The 14,940-nt window shown below is 54.7% G+C and overlaps 7 protein-coding genes across 7 annotated transcripts; 5 read left to right on the top strand and 2 right to left on the bottom strand.

Moving 5' to 3' along the window:
• Positions 1-495: 495 nt before the first annotated feature.
• Positions 496-1,702, top strand: L969DRAFT_93274 (uncharacterized protein; the record flags this gene model as incomplete). Its single annotated transcript, XM_014713864.1, has 7 exons — positions 496-586; positions 637-756; positions 804-810; positions 1,126-1,228; positions 1,279-1,402; positions 1,452-1,571; positions 1,626-1,702. The coding sequence occupies 7 exons, from the start codon at positions 496-498 to the stop codon at positions 1,700-1,702; spliced, it is 642 nt and encodes a 213-aa protein (XP_014569350.1).
• A 127-nt stretch (positions 1,703-1,829) lies between these two features.
• Positions 1,830-2,612, top strand: L969DRAFT_16099 (uncharacterized protein; the record flags this gene model as incomplete). Its single annotated transcript, XM_014713543.1, has 5 exons — positions 1,830-1,999; positions 2,047-2,146; positions 2,195-2,318; positions 2,367-2,486; positions 2,533-2,612. 5 exons carry the CDS (start codon positions 1,830-1,832, stop codon positions 2,610-2,612), a joined length of 594 nt encoding a protein of 197 aa, XP_014569029.1.
• A 96-nt stretch (positions 2,613-2,708) lies between these two features.
• L969DRAFT_16098 (uncharacterized protein) lies at positions 2,709-3,437 on the top strand (the record flags this gene model as incomplete). Its single annotated transcript, XM_014713542.1, has 5 exons — positions 2,709-2,803; positions 2,852-2,951; positions 3,008-3,158; positions 3,184-3,303; positions 3,361-3,437. 5 exons carry the CDS (start codon positions 2,709-2,711, stop codon positions 3,435-3,437), a joined length of 543 nt encoding a protein of 180 aa, XP_014569028.1.
• Positions 3,438-3,573: 136 nt separating this feature from the next.
• L969DRAFT_59649 (uncharacterized protein) lies at positions 3,574-7,747 on the top strand. Its single transcript, XM_014713863.1, has 13 exons — positions 3,574-4,138; positions 4,187-4,368; positions 4,425-4,725; positions 4,773-4,904; positions 4,961-5,129; positions 5,179-5,251; positions 5,300-5,481; positions 5,527-5,760; positions 5,805-6,102; positions 6,129-6,434; positions 6,481-6,575; positions 6,622-7,056; positions 7,108-7,747. Exons 1-13 carry the CDS (start codon positions 3,612-3,614, stop codon positions 7,534-7,536), a joined length of 3,363 nt encoding a protein of 1,120 aa, XP_014569349.1. The 5' UTR covers positions 3,574-3,611; the 3' UTR covers positions 7,537-7,747.
• On the bottom strand, positions 7,605-9,009 carry L969DRAFT_85953 (uncharacterized protein). Its single transcript, XM_014713862.1, has 7 exons — positions 8,964-9,009; positions 8,559-8,592; positions 8,478-8,492; positions 8,219-8,417; positions 8,047-8,163; positions 7,836-7,993; positions 7,605-7,778 (listed from the first exon to the last, which is right to left on the bottom strand). Exons 2-7 carry the CDS (start codon positions 8,569-8,571, stop codon positions 7,648-7,650), a joined length of 633 nt encoding a protein of 210 aa, XP_014569348.1. The 5' UTR covers positions 8,572-8,592; positions 8,964-9,009; the 3' UTR covers positions 7,605-7,647.
• Positions 9,010-9,289: 280 nt separating this feature from the next.
• On the top strand, positions 9,290-11,891 carry L969DRAFT_46478 (uncharacterized protein; the record flags this gene model as incomplete). Its single annotated transcript, XM_014713861.1, has 3 exons — positions 9,290-10,123; positions 10,176-11,615; positions 11,673-11,891. 3 exons carry the CDS (start codon positions 9,290-9,292, stop codon positions 11,889-11,891), a joined length of 2,493 nt encoding a protein of 830 aa, XP_014569347.1.
• A 154-nt stretch (positions 11,892-12,045) lies between these two features.
• On the bottom strand, positions 12,046-14,879 carry L969DRAFT_93269 (uncharacterized protein; the record flags this gene model as incomplete). The annotated part of the gene is made up of 9 exons (XM_014713860.1): positions 12,046-12,063; positions 12,117-12,258; positions 12,308-12,411; positions 12,465-12,615; positions 12,802-12,978; positions 13,029-13,902; positions 13,957-14,002; positions 14,053-14,297; positions 14,363-14,879. The coding sequence occupies 9 exons, from the start codon at positions 14,877-14,879 to the stop codon at positions 12,046-12,048; spliced, it is 2,274 nt and encodes a 757-aa protein (XP_014569346.1).
• Positions 14,880-14,940: the final 61 nt, after the last annotated feature.

Below are 14,940 nucleotides of genomic sequence, written 5' to 3'. Positions count from 1 at the left end.
CTTCAGTGTGCGGCCTTTCGAAATTTTTCCCGACGACGAGATACGCGATGGATCTTGATCGATAAAGCCTGCCACCACGAAGCTGTCGATCTGTCGCAGCTCCTCCTCGACGAATCTCTCTCTCTTTCCACGACAACTGCCATTCTCTGATCAATCGGCCGAGATGTGCAAGACGCTCGAGATGATCACTGTCCTGATGTGTGCTTTTTCGATGACAATGCTCATCAGCGCTGTCGCTACACCAACACATGCGCTTGCAAAGCGAACGTGAGTTACCACACCAAGGAAAACATGGCTCAAGCATCAGATCAGCTATGATCCGAGCCAGCAAGGTTGCACATTGCAGGTCAAAGTCGATGGCAGTGATGTTCATGTCATGTCGTTCAATCTCGCTTTTGACGCTGCTGGCATTGTGCTCGCTTCTTTGCTCGTATATGACTGTCGGCTCACAGCTGAACTAAGGGTTTCCATCTCACGAGCATCACTGGTTACGGAATGGACAGTGAGCTATCTGACGCAGTAGTGGCCAGCCCGCTCACACCCACCGTCTTCAACAATCTCCACATGAAGCGCAAGACGTACAAAAGTGAGAATCGGTACCACCCTCGTCGCCGCAGCATCGCTGAATGTCCTCAGTGTACATCTTCACCGTGACTGATTCGTTCATCTACGACTACGAATTTGGCTTCCACGACCCCAACCAGATCTACTATGTCAAGCTCAATCAGGTGATCATCAATGACAAAACGCGAACGAGTAAGTCACCATATCAAGGACTGATATGATGCTGAAGGCGTAGACAGTCATCCAGTATGGCTTGGGATGCTTGATCGGTGGCAAGCCCGTCGCTGTTTGGCAGCCAAAGGATTTCATCCACCACTAAGCGGTGCATAGCGGAACGTTTTTTCGATGCAACAGACATTACTCCTTCCCAACGATCAAGCGTAGCTGGCCTCCCTGAAAGTCAGTGGGATACGGCAAGCATGCTCGCATGTGTTCGCTATGGCTTTGCTGCGCTCATCGCTTTTGCTCTGCTTGTTTTGCTCGCAAAGCCAGCTCACTCGCTCGCGGTATCAGCGTAATCCAGGAGAGACAAATTTTCAGCGCTAGCTGATTCCTCGACAGGTATGATCCCAATGCGCAACGCTGCACCCTCAAGTTCGACCTGGGCGGAGGTGTGATCAAGGTCTTCGCTTTCAACTTTGCCTTTCTCGGTCGCATGAACACAGTGAGGCGTTCAGACCCTGCACAAATGGCCGCTCACGGACCCCTCGGCAGGGATTCGTCGTCACTGCGCTCGCCAATTATCCCGACACATCGAAGGTGGAGGGAAGCGTGACTCATGATCTCCAAACAGCCAGAGGCTTCAACGGCTCCACGATCGAGACACAACCTTTCGAAAGTGAGCTTCCCATTGCACATCGCGCCCTGGCAGTTCTGATGTGCTTTAGTGACGGTCTACGAGGGTACGACCCCGATTCGCTACGACTTCGAATTTGCTTTTAGATTTCCTCAATCGATCTATTATGTCGACTTCCAGACTTATTACGTAGATGACGCCGTTGTCACCTGTACGCAACCCCTCAACGTGGTTGCCCAGCTGACCCATCCCCTTCAATTTGCAGTTCAAAGCTATGGCATGACGTGCTATTACGCCGGTCAGACTCGCGACATTTGGAAGAAATCAGATTACATCGCTTGACCTGGCCGTGCATCTCTGCCAGGGGTACACTGATCAGAGCGACGTGGCATTGCATTGTCTGTGCTGCAAACTATCACGTGCACTTGCTGCACGTCATTTGCCAAGCGATGCGACGCGCGTTGTCGCCATGAGAACCTCACGTCGCGATGCGGCTCTGTCCCTTCTCATCCAGCTGCCTGAAAAGTCTTCTCAGCTCGTAGCGATGCTGCGGATCGCACAATCCGCGAGTGTCGTGCTTCTGGCTGCAAAACTTGTCGGCTCGATCGCTATGCCATCGGTCTCCTTCGCTCAAACTTCGTGCGTAAAGGCACCGTTGCCTCGACGATCTCTCAGCAAAGTCACAGCTATGATCCTGCAGCTCAAGGATGTACACTCCAGGTTGACGTAGGCGGTGGAGTGATCCACGTCATGTCCTTCAATCTGCAATTTGATGTCAACGGCATTGTGCTCGCTCTCGCAATCGTCGTCAAGCTCAGCTAAATCATGCACTAGGGATTCCACTTGACAGGTCTCACTGGCTACGGAGCAGCCGGTCGATCCCAGAATTCAGTTGTACCCGGCTCACTCGTACCTACATTCTTCGATGATCTCGCTATGGAGAGCACGACTTACAACAGTGGGCTGATCGTCACCGACGTCGAGGCTCTCAGCTAAGAAGAGACAGTGTATACTTATTCCGGCTCGGTTGCTACACATTACGAGTTCGAGTTCGGTTTCCTCGATCCCTACGCTATTCACTACGTTGTGCTTCATAGTTTACATATCGGTGGCGTGCAGAAGAAGAGTTGGTCATTTTGCATCCATCTGGCGGAGCTGACTTGGCCGATCAGTCGCTAGCTACGGTCTCGGCTGCTTGCTCGGGGGCGTGCCAATGGCAATCTGGCAGCCGAAGGATTTTGTCAGACACTAGTCGATGCTGTGCTACACGCGACTTTGACGCAACGAATCTGGCTCCTCTTGAGATTCGCATCCTTTCGACGTATCGCTCGCTCGCAACGTCTCCCAAATGATCCCTTCCCTCCGCAATGGCTTTAGTGCAGCTGCGCTTGTGGCACTGCTCTCCACGTTTGTGACGCCCGCCCATACGCTCAGCAAGCGAGCGTAAGCCCCCTCTGGACTTTCCAACCCGCCTGACTCATCATAGGCCAGTTACGATCCCAAGGCGCAAGGCTGCACCCTCAAGTTCACTACAGGCCAACATGTGGCAAAGACCTTCTCGTTCAATCTCTTATTCGAGGACGAAGGCGCAGTAATTCTTTTTCCTCACATAGCGACCTGAAAGGTTACTGATTCATCCCTTTGCAGGACTTCATCGTCTCTGCTTTGGCCAATATTCCCGATATCTCCAAGATGGACCCGAGCGTAGTTCAGGGAGGCCTGTCGCCCACGAGATTCAACGGCGCTTTTATCCATTCCGAGCCTTATCAGAGCGCGTTGCCATCCTATTTCGAGAGGCGTTTCGTTCGCTGACGTCCTCACAGTGACAGTTTATTCGGGCACGTTGCCAGAGCGCTACAATTTCGAATTCGGCTTCAGAGAGCCTTACGGAATCTACTATGTCGATCTCCAGGGGTACTACGTCGACGAGATCGAAACAGAAGGTCGATGCATCGCTAGTATATCGTTTCGTGTGGATGCTTATGGTACGTCGGGCACAGTGGAAGGCTACAGTATGTCTTGTAAGCTCGGGGACAAGACACATAAGATCGCCAAGAAATCCGACTTTGTTCCGTAGAAAGCCGTCATGCTGCATGACTCTGCGCCTCGTCGCATGTCTGCCGCAATGAAATATGGTTGGGCGGTGCGCATGACGAGAAAGTTGTGATAGGCTGTGGCGAGAATTTGACATTGATAGTCGACGCGTTTGTCGACAGTGCGCCGCATGCCAAACGAAACCTCATGAGCCTGCATGTACTTCCCGACGTTGCTCACAAAGCAGCTACGGCCGAGTCTGGGATCGACGACAGATGACGAGCCTCCGCTGCCGAGCTCGCTCGCCAGCTTGGCCCGGTTAGGCGGAGCGCGAGAAGAGCAACTCCTCAGCTTGGCCGAGGACGCAACGGGCGAGCATTTTGTGGCGATAGGCCATTCTGAGCTGGCGATATGGTCTGTTCGGCCTTGCGTCTTGCTCACAAAGGTCAAACGCTCGCCCAAATCGGTCAGAGAGCATGGTACCTTTGTACGAGCGATATGGCATGACTACGTACAGAACGATACGCAGCGTCGGCGGATCGTCCTCGCTCAGACAACAGGCTCAGTGCTCATGGCGTATGCTGTCATGCCTAGCCTGCCGAGTTCTGCCGTCTATCAAATGCCTGGACGAAGCTCTCGCAAAGTGCAGCAGTTTCAACCGGGGCCGGGGGAGGGCTACCCACTCACCAGCATCAGCCTGAGACCGCTTGGTCAGATTAACCTCTCGCAGGAGCCCATCGCATGGTATGCTCCGTTTCACAGTCCTGCGATACGTCTGACGCGTCAAGGTAGCTTCTGTGGCACGCCAGACGGACTGCTGGTCGCGACGTCGAACCCAGCCGCTGTGAGACTCGTGCCATGGACTGCGTTTGCATTGAGGATCGCCACGGCGAACGGGACGCCTTCACCGTCTATTGTCGACCAAGGCGTAAGCACTCCGCAGACTGACCTGTCGTGGCTAGAGTCCGACTCAGGTGCGTTCTCTGCTCCAATATCAGTGCACCAGTGACAGAGGCCGAGGAATCGACAGGCTACATAGTAAACCTCGCATATCACAGTACGATCGATGCGGTAACAATGATCACCTCATCAGGCTCCGTATACTGTACGCGTGCAAGGGCAAACGTGCCCGCATCAGAGCCGGCGCCGGCTTTGTCTGTCGCCGCTTGGGAAGGTGTCTGCATCTATAGGCCTCAGAGCAGCGCGTCAGGCCAGAGCATTGGATCTCCGTCGCTTCTACATACATCTGTGTACCAAGATGATCTCGGCGCAAAAGCAGCAGCGCAAGCTTACAACGATCGCTTCTCCCTCCTCGCAGTCGGCCTAGACGAGTATGCAGTATACGTTCAACAATCTCATAGACTGACATGTTATATAGCGGCTGCTGCCAGATCTACTCTTTGGCGCAAGACGCGGCTGTACCGGTGCTATCGCATCGGCTGTCTCTGCGGGCCGCATTGCGCTCAACAGCGAGCCATCTCAATTGTGACAGTGTGACTGCCATGAGCTGGTCAGTCACGTCTTTGCATCACCTTCGCGCATCTGAAAAAGCAAGTAATGTGACAGGACACGCGATGGCCATGCGCTGGCCGTTGGCTTGCTGCGAGGCTGGTCTGTCTGGAGCGTTTTTGGCAGGCTCGCATGCTGGGCCGGCAATGGTCAGGCAAGCGGAGCAGTTGAAGAGAACGACTCGAGCAGCTTCTCGGATGCTTTCTTCAACGGCATTGATGCCCTTGTACGTCCGCCTTTTCTCTCTCGATTTTTTACTGAAAGGCTGTTTTTAGTTCTGGAACGCGGCAGATTCGGAGCTTTTCGTGCTCGCGAAGCCACGCCAGGTGGAGGGCAGCGCCTGCAAAGGTCAGCAGACATCACAGAGGAAAGTCACCGGCTCATCCGTGCATGCAGCAATCGATACGCAGCTCTTCGCTATACCGTTTGCAAAGAGCGCAGTGGCGACGCTGCACAGTCCAGACAACTGCCAGCATGCTCTGCTACAGCTAGACGACCGGGTGATGATCTATCGCGGGCAAGATCAGCCTGACATGAGCGTCATTAACCCAGAGTCTGATGTCTGGCAGTACATCAAGGTGAGTCGCGCAGAAGTACCCTGCGCAAAGCTCACACTGTTGCAGGTTCCGTCTGAATACATCGCTGGCAATTGGCCAATACGGTCGTCTTGTGTGAGCTCTGATGGTCGTTTGCTAGCGGTGGCTGGGAGACGCGGCTTTGTGCATTACAACACCTTGTCCGGCCGCTGGAAGCTGTTCGACAACGAAGCCGAAGAGCAGGCGTTTCAAGTCACCGGCGGGATGGTCTGGTACGAAAATGTCCTCGTTGTCGGCGCCGAGGAGAACGACGCTCATTACGTCGGTCGAGCCTGGCATGATCAGACGTGAGCTGACCTTGCAAGCGTTACTGCCAGATACGGCTCTATGCGCGCGACAGGCCGCTCAGCCGCAATTATGTTCTACATCAGGACGCTTTTCCGTCGCCAATCTTGCTCATCTCGATCCTTGAAAGCTCCCTCCTGATCTATACAGAAGACAACACATTTTACCACATGCTGCTAGTACCCGGACGGAACGGCTACCGTACTCGCATGTGCGGCAGTATCGGCTTCGAAGGCATCGTCACTGATCCAGCTAAAGTGCGCGGCATGTCTTGGATCATTCCACGCGCGCAGCATCGCAAGTCGTTCAACCTTGGATGTTGTCTCGCTGACGGATGACGGCAGGTTTCGGCGATCCGTCGACCGATCTTGATGTGGCTACGATTGTATTTCTCGTGGATGGCAGCCTCGTCCTGCTCAAACCTAGCCGAATCGGCGAGGAGGTCGTCAAATACGACATGCAGATCCTTGCGGACCGCATTGAGTATTACTGGACGCACCCATCAGGCGTCGGCGCGCTGGAAGGCTCTCTGTGGGCGTACAATGGCCAGGAAGTCCGTGTCTGGCTCAATATCGTCACTCGATCAAGCGGCGGCAGCGAGAGCATACAAAACGATAGCTTATCGATCCCTTTGGATTTCTATCCCTTATGTATGTACTCTGTTTTCAGCGTCCCGAATGCTGACCTGTTCTGCAGCGGTCTTGATGGACAAAGGCGTGATCATAGGCGTCGATCAAGAAACCGGCATCCGCAAGAATCTCGACTTTGCCATCTTTCGACTTGTCACAACCGTTAGCTTCCCACATTGCTCTGAAGCGCCGCTCATCTTGGAACCAGACACATCTGTTCTTACATCATGTCTTGCGCCATCACCTCTCACGCCGACAGATTGGCAAAGGTATCGAGTTTGCTACACATTATGCCGACTTAGTGTACTTCGCACACGCACTCGAGGTCCTGCTCCATAGCGTTCTTGAGGACGAGGCAGATGCACTCGCACTCGATCGCAGGTCACCAGACATGGCGCCGGCGCTTCCGCGCGATTCTGTCCTGCAATCAGTCATCGAATTTCTCGACTACTTCCCGCAAGCGCTGCAAGTCGTCGTCGGATGTGCTCGCAAAACTGAGGTCGCTCGTTGGGAGTACTTGTTCGATGCTGCTGGCAGCCCTGCCGATCTGTTCGAGCGCTGCATCGAAAATGACGCACTCAAGCTGGCTGCATCGTACTTGCTCGTTTTGCACGCACTGGAGCCTGCAGACGCGACGGACGGCGTAAGCTTCTGCTGGCATCTACCTGTCTTCGCTATCTTATACGCTTTACAGTACACGGTCAAGCTCATCCGAGTGGCTCTGACAGCGCAGGACTGGGAGCTCGTCAAGGAGCTATATCGCTTTCTCTATTCGCTCGATCGCTCGGGCAATCGGCTTCGCAATGCTCTAGCAGCTGCAGGCGCTCTGCCTCCCGGCGTCAGAGCACCTTCGCCGGCTGTGCATCGGAAGAGTGTATCCGAGCCGCCGCTGCTTTCACCCGTCACGCAGCTCATTGGAGGGGGCAGCACGGGTCGATACCGTCCACCCCAAGCGCCAGAGTCACCTTTACAGGCCAAGTCTGCTCACAAAACGCCACCGCCGTCCACACCGCCCATAGAAGTCAAGCCGGTGCAGCCCTCATTCTCTCTTGGGTCTCTGTTCAGTAAGTTGGTATCGATCGAACCAGGGACAGCGGATGTTGTAAAGAGTAGTACAGGATGATTGCAATGACTCGCTAAGAGACAGACCAGTATCGTTATGAGGACGTGAGTGTTCCCATCAGAGTCGTAGCGGACATGGACGTAAGCAGACCGGAATGCTTAGGCGAATGCTTTAGCAGCATCCGGAGGATTTCTTGCCCGTCTCGGCCGTGGGCGTGAGATTGACGGATGCGCCTTCGCCGGAGGGCTTGATCACATCGTGCGAAGCCTCTAACGCTTTGTTGGATACGATCCGGTAGATATCTATCGGCGCGCGCCCGTCAAACACAGCATGGCATCAACGCCAAAGAGTAGACGGACCAGTGAGGATAGTCTGGAAGGCATTCTCGACATTGCTTGCGTCTAGTGCAGAAGTCTCGATGAAGCTGAGGCCCTCGTCCGTTGCGAATTGCTTGGCTTCCTCTGTTGGGACTGCTCGCAAGTGACGGAGATCTGACTTGTTGCCCACGAGCATGATGCTGATATAGCAGAAGTGGTCAGCTGGGCTCGCAAAGAATTATAGCGTACATACACGATGTTGGAATCGGCGTGGTCCTTGAGTTCTTTGAGCCATCGCTGTACGTTGACATAGGTTGGGTGTTTTGCGATGTCGTAGACCAGCAGCGCGCCGACGGCACCTCGATAGTATCTGCCGCATCGTGTCAGCTCATTTCGTGGGTCAATCCAAAGTGAACGAGACGGACGCGGAGGTGATGGCGCGGTATCGCTCTTGACCGGCTGTATCCCAGATCTGTGCTTTGATCGTCTTTGTGTCGACAGAGATACTCCTCGTAGCAAATTCTACGCCGATCGTCGACTTTGATTCGAGATTGAACTCGTTGCGAGTGAATCTGCTGAGCAAGTTGGACTTGCCGACGCCCGAATCGCCAATGAGGACCACTTCTGCAAGTCATACAAGGACATGAGCGCTTGCTCTTGCCATCAGTGAGTATCAAGACTTGCTGAACAGTAGATCATCTGCGCGAGGCATGGTCAGCAACGCGTCCACCCATGTAGGCTGATCTCACGGTCGAGCAAACGTACATTCTCCTGCCATGTTGACCGTCTTCGACGTTGACTGCGCGCGATGAGTAGGGTATCAGCTTTCTGTTCGACCAACTCGCGCAAATGGTCAGATGAGGTCAGCCGACGATGGGAAGCGAGGTGAGTCTGTGCGTTATCGCTCGCTCGTCGCCGGCACATCGCGACCGAGTAACCGCGATAGCCAGCGGGGAACGGTCGCAGGCGTGTAGAGAAGTCCCGCGTGACCTTTTGCATGTACAGACAGCCATGCTTGGCTCCATGAGCCGAGTGTATCGACGTGTATCGCGCGAGGCTTGCTACACGCCTCGTCTTGCGGTCAGAACGCGGACAGCTCGTGCCTCTGGGGCGGTCTAGCTTGTCGTGCACGGGAGATGGACGGCGAGCGACCGAGACGGGCTGACTGACCTTGTTGCGCTGTCGAGCTCGTTCTGTTGGCTGGCGAGTAGGAGGCGGCCTCAGGAACACGCGACGCTCGCGAGGCTGGGCTCATCAGCTGGCCCGTCAAGGCGCTGAGGATGTCGCAGGACACCATTTGGCGGTCAGTACCTGGTCCGTCTACACCTCATGGACGACTCACGAGCCCTACATCGCCCGTCGGCGGGAGAATCTCACCGGGAGCGAGCTCAAGCCACGGTCGACCAAGCGGTCACGCTCGCAGGCCGTCTGTCATCTCTACGCAGACCTCCTACTTCTCTCCACCAACGCGAGGGATCACATCGACGGCTATGAGCATGGGCATGCGCTCTGCGAGTCAGCCAATGCGATCAGTAGCTGCAGGCGGCAGCTCAGCGACGCAGACTGTCTATGGCGCTTCTGCCTCTGCAGCCGGCGACGCTCGCACGGCCTATCGACCTCATAGACGCAACAAGCCTATCCTAGCCGAACGGGCAGAAGATGTCGATCTCATGGCTCTCGCGAACGAGCTCGTTCAGACGAGTCAATTCGCGCCTGATACGACATTGAACCCTGATGTGGCAGCTAGCGAGGATGTCGTTGACGAGCTCTTTGTCAAGTTCAGGCACAAGGACGTCAAGCGGCTCGAGATTCGCGCAAAGCAATCGGCCGAAGCAAAGAAGGAAGAGCTGAGGTCAATGGTCGGCGAGCGATACCGCGATTTGCTATCCGCGGCAGACTCTATCGTCCGAATGAGAAAGTCATCTCATCTGCTGCTCAGACGGGTCGCACAAGTCAGGCAGAACTGTTCTCCGCCCGAGAGTGGCAGTACCAAGGGCAAGCAGCGCCAGCTCGTCTCACCAACAAGACCAAACGAGAGCGAGGATGCAAAGACGCAAAGCTATGCGCTCGCCGCACTCGTCAAAGTCCTGCTTGACTGTCCCGATCAGATCTGGCGCTGCGTCGAACGCCACGCTTACTTGCTCGCTGCTAGGCTGGATGCACTGGCGCGAGCAGTCTACAATCACCTGCTGCATACGGAAGCAGTCGCGTTCGACCTGCAGGCATCCTTTCCAGTGATCGAACGCTGCTGGGACGCACTGAAGGAGATGATACCCCAAGTGATACGACAAGCCGAAGATTCTCTGGCGTCTCAAGACATATCTGATGAGGTAAGCGCGTTCAGCGACGATACATCCGACTCATGGCTGATGAATCTAGCAGCATCTGTGTGAGACTCTACAAGCGCTCACTCTTCTGCAAAGAGCTTCTCCACTCGACGTTGTCTCGACATTCTTGGCAAGACGAAGTAACGCACTGTCTGAGACATTACAGGCGAGCGCGCAGACAAACACAGAAAGCGAGATGCGTCAGATCGCCGAAGCCGTTTCACTGCTACTCAAGACATGCACCCAATGCATTGCAGTAACCCAACAGAGCTCAGCAGGCGCGCCCCGCTTCCTGCAGGCACCGCTGGACGTCGACTTGCTAAGCTCGCTGCCGGCGATGCACCTCCTGGCGCGCTACCTGCCCGATCATCTCAAGGCATTCGCGCCTTCGCTCCCGCAAGGCGCTCAGGACCTCGTCCGACCGGCAGTTGATGAGCTCTTGCGGCGATGGTTTGCTCACAATCTGGATAGCATTCGATCTGGCGCTGTAACCTCGCTGGCTCGAATCGACGCATTACAAACGCTTGCAAAGCTGAACGTGCGACTACAAATGCTACTCACTCAGCTAGCGCGAGCCGAAATATCGCACTACTCTGCCTCGGTCGAGCAAAATATGACAGAGCTGCTGGGCAATCGCGCAAAGGCGATCCATGCAAGTCATCTCGACGCAATCGCTCGCGCCTTTGCTTCTTCGCTCGAGACAACCATTGGCAAATTCGCGCCGATGACAGATGATCGTTTCGCCTTCTATCTGACAGCTCGTGCCGAGATCAAAGCTGCAGCAACTTTGACGCCGACAGACGCGGCACAAAACTTACAAGCGTTCAAGCTTGACTTGACAGACCGCCTGCGCGGTCGGCTATCGCCAGTCGATTCCATTCTGGCCCAAGTCGAACAGCTCGCCAAGAGCGCTGCGAGCGATGTGCTTGCGTGGGCTGCTGCTGTTCCACCAGAAGTCCAGCAGACGAGTCTCGATCTCGCTGCGATCGAGACGACTTGCGACTCCATTGTATCATCTATATCGGCAGCCATCGTTCAGCAGAGCGATACTCAAGTGGCGACCCTGCTCGCTCAGCTCTCTCTAGCCATGATGAATGGTCCAGTATTGCTACAACACGTCCTCACAGGTGCGCCTGAGCCGACCGCAAGCAGTTTGCGCGATAAGATGCTTCACGAGCTCGAGGCCCTTCAACGTCAAGCGCTCGCGAGTTGGCATAGCCGCGCTGTCGATCTTGCTGCTCAAACAATGCTACGCGCGCCTTTCGGCAGCGATGACTCGCCTCGAAAAGCGAGCGTTGCTTTGCTGGCTGGCCTGACATCGCTCGTACAGTCTATGGAGTCACTTGGCCCCTTCCTCGCAGCCCATCACGCCGAAATTGGCCCGACGCTCATCGCTGATTTACGTGTTGCATATGAGAAGCAGCAGTCGACTCAGCCGGAAGTCCAAGTCGCCTTTGATCTGGCATTCCTGGCTGCTCTCTTAGGCAATGGCAAGGTGAGCTGCCTTTTAATTTGCACGCTGTCCATACGAGACTAATCCTCGTCGTCACAGACCGCAACTCAAGAGAGTAACCCCGCTGGCGCGCGGCAATTTGCAAAGGAAACGCGCATGATGTTTGCTTGCTTGATACCGAGATCGAGAGATTCTGTCGACTTGCTGCGAAGTGCAGTTCAACATTCGAGCAAGCATGAGCTCAAGCAAGCGCTCTCGCTGGTCCAGCCAGGTCCTCGCTTTGGACTCCTGCCTGTGGGACCCGCTATATTGCATTAGATGGGCTAGCGACGCTTGACGCGGAGACGTTGACTCGCTTGCTTCCATCTTCACTGAGTGAACTCGACTCACCACCACTGATTCATATCGGCTCAACTCGGTTCATCACGTACGAGCACTAAACTTCGCAAATCATGCTTTCATTCCAGTACGGCTAAACGACTCGAGACATCTGATGAAGCTAAAGATCAGTCACAGGACAGAGCATATATATGTGCTGCTCACATGAACGTGAGGAGAAGCGAGTGCTGCTTTATGACTTGGCATCGTGCTTTGACTCGTCAGCCTTGTCCTTTGCTGCGTCCTTGGCGGCAGAGGCACGGTCGCCCATGGAGTTGGACGAGTCCTTGGCCTGGCTCTTGTTGGCCTACAATACGATATTAGTCAGAGTATGGCTAGCACAAGGATGGACTTGCCTCCTTGCTGGCACCGCTGGTGGCGGACTGCACAGACTCTGTCGCACTGTTGACGGCGCCCTTGATAGATTCCATTGTACTAGTAGATTGGTAGGTGCTTGACTCTAAGTTGCAAGGCTCAGCACAACGCAGAGTGCAAGACTTCGCATAGACTGACAAAGTGAAATACGGCGGAAAGGATGGCTGAAAGGGAAAGCTGCGGCTTACTTATAACCCATGACCTCGAATCGTCGTCATCGACAAGAAAGCGGAGATCCCAAAAAGCGCGATCGCGCTGCGAATGCCGAATATGCGGGAGCCCACGCAGACTTATCCGACGACGCTATGGGCAATCTGACGATTCTGAGTGATCTGACGGCAATTCAGGCTTTCCTTGAGCTAGGCAGATGCAGGGGCAGATGGACGCTCAAAGACGCAGCACAAAGGATGCGAGTGAGCACGCGTCGCGTTAAGCATCTGCATCCCACGCGTCACAACAGAGATGCGCATCCTACTGAGGGGCGGCAGGATAACAGTTGTATCGCGGATCAGTAGCGTTCCAGCCCACAGTCTGATGACCTGTAAGCAAATTTTGAGGATCGTACTTTGCCTTCGCCTTGAGAAGTACTGGGTATATGGTCGGCGACCAAAAGTCATTGATCGGATTGCTTGAGAAGGTATCCGCTTCGTTCCTGCAGCGCCCAGATCAGACAGAACAGATCAGAAGCCGATAAGAACCCACTGGTATGCGCCTGAATTTGGCGCGATGGCCCGCAGCATTTCAGCAGCGGTATGTGCACGCTGGAAGGAGGCAGCGATATCGCTTGTTGATGCAGAGTTGCTGAAGACGCTGTTCACAAAGACATGCCATAGGCTGTTGCGCCATGCTGGTGTGACTGCAGACATGCCAGCGGGCGAGGTATTATTTGAAGACAAAGTGAAGCCTGATGGCGCTGTGACGAGGAATTGCAGCGGCGCGCCATAAGTATACAGCAGAGGTGAACCCTTCAAAATAGCCGGTAGATTCACCAGATTGGCAATCTTTACGATGGTCGCGGTCAGGGTAGCCTGATTTGCGGAGCCTTGGAAATTCGCGCGGGGTATCAGTCTGCTGCCAATAGCAGTGCCAAGTCCGACGAGCTCCTCGTTGGGAGTCAGATACGTCTGATAGGCCTTGAAAAAGGATGGCATCGATGTCACTTCCGCATTGAGTTTGAGGTTCCCGAGCGAGTTCGCATAATCGATCATGGGCTTCATTGCAGCAAGCGCGACACTGTTGTTGACCTTTGGCGTGAACAGGACGAGGCCAGAAGCCTGACCAGACATGGCGCTTGGCTCGATGTATCCTCCGTAGCCGACGGCCGCCCAAGCTTCCGCATTCTGAACACAGATGGAAATGAAAGTCTGCAAGTTGGCGGGTGACAGGCTTGCTAGTCTGACGTAAGCTGCCTGGATCTGCATCTGAGGATATATCTTTGTAGTCATGGTCGTGATGACGCCGAAGCTTCCACCGCCACCGCCGCGCAAGGCGAAGAATAGATCGCTGTTTTGACATCTGTTCGCTACGATGACTTGACCCGTTCCGACGACCGCAGTGAGCTCAACTACGAGATCCACTAGATATGATGATGTCAGCTGGCTGCTATCATGCTTGTATGGGTAGAACTTGCCTCCGAGTCCCAAGGTGTTAGAGATGGACGAATGACCAGCGCCGGTCTGCGAGTACAAGTCAGCATAAGCCTGACAGCAATGGCTATGTGACCTACAATCCAGCCGCCCCCCGGTCTGACCGTTTCTGCCGAGCCACCAACGACCGTGCAGGCGTTGGCTTCGCAGTACTCATATAGATCCACAAAGCCGGTAGAACTCGGAAAAGTGAGACTGTCAACTGCCGTCGAGGCAGCACAGCCTTGTGCGACGAATGCTTTGTTGCGGGTGATGCTGCCAGGATAATCGTTCATGTACAACATCAGGCTGTTTGGTGCAGATGACCGACCCTTGTAATCGTGACCTACGCGAGCCCAAGCAAAGCGGGTCAGCACGACCCTTTATGCGTAATGATCCGCTAGAACGCACCACTATTGCGGATGACGAGCGGCACCTTTGTTCGGAAGGAAAAGTACATAGCAGCCTGTATATCGCTCGGCTTCTGCACCTGAATGTATCGTGGCGCCACCGAGCCCTGAGAGCAGGTCAGGCCAGTGATGGGTAGGGTCGTCGTGTAGTCCAGCGCGCATTGGGCATCTGTGGCCTGACAGGTTCCCCAGTTTGTGTTGAGGTAACCTCCGGGTTGTGTTACTAGGTAAGTGTCGGTCTTGTAGCCCGACTGCACAGTTTTGCATGCTGTAACGTCAGGAACCTGGACTGCACCATTGTAGCTGGCGTAGCAAGGCTTGGCGACAGGATAAGCAAAGTGTAGTCTGCCACCAACAGCCTGACTGAGGGCTGTCCAGGCCGATGCGGGCACGGCATTGTAGATGGCCGCATTTTGCTGAGCCGAGGTGTTGGTAGCAAATTGAGTCCCTTGAGCAGGGAAGGCTGCTGCTCTGAGAAGCAAGCAGGCTGCAAGGCTCGCGGAGAGCAAGGTACTCATGTCTGCAGTGGCAAGCAAAGCTGAGCAAAGGTACCCGCACGCAAAGTCTTTGTAGAGAAGT

This window comes from Mixia osmundae (genome assembly GCF_000708205.1).
Source record: "Mixia osmundae IAM 14324 unplaced genomic scaffold scaffold_3, whole genome shotgun sequence".
NCBI lineage: Eukaryota > Fungi > Basidiomycota > Mixiomycetes > Mixiales > Mixiaceae > Mixia > Mixia osmundae.
The sequence above is the reverse complement of the archived record's forward strand: the minus strand, read 5'-3'. Positions and strand labels throughout refer to the sequence as shown.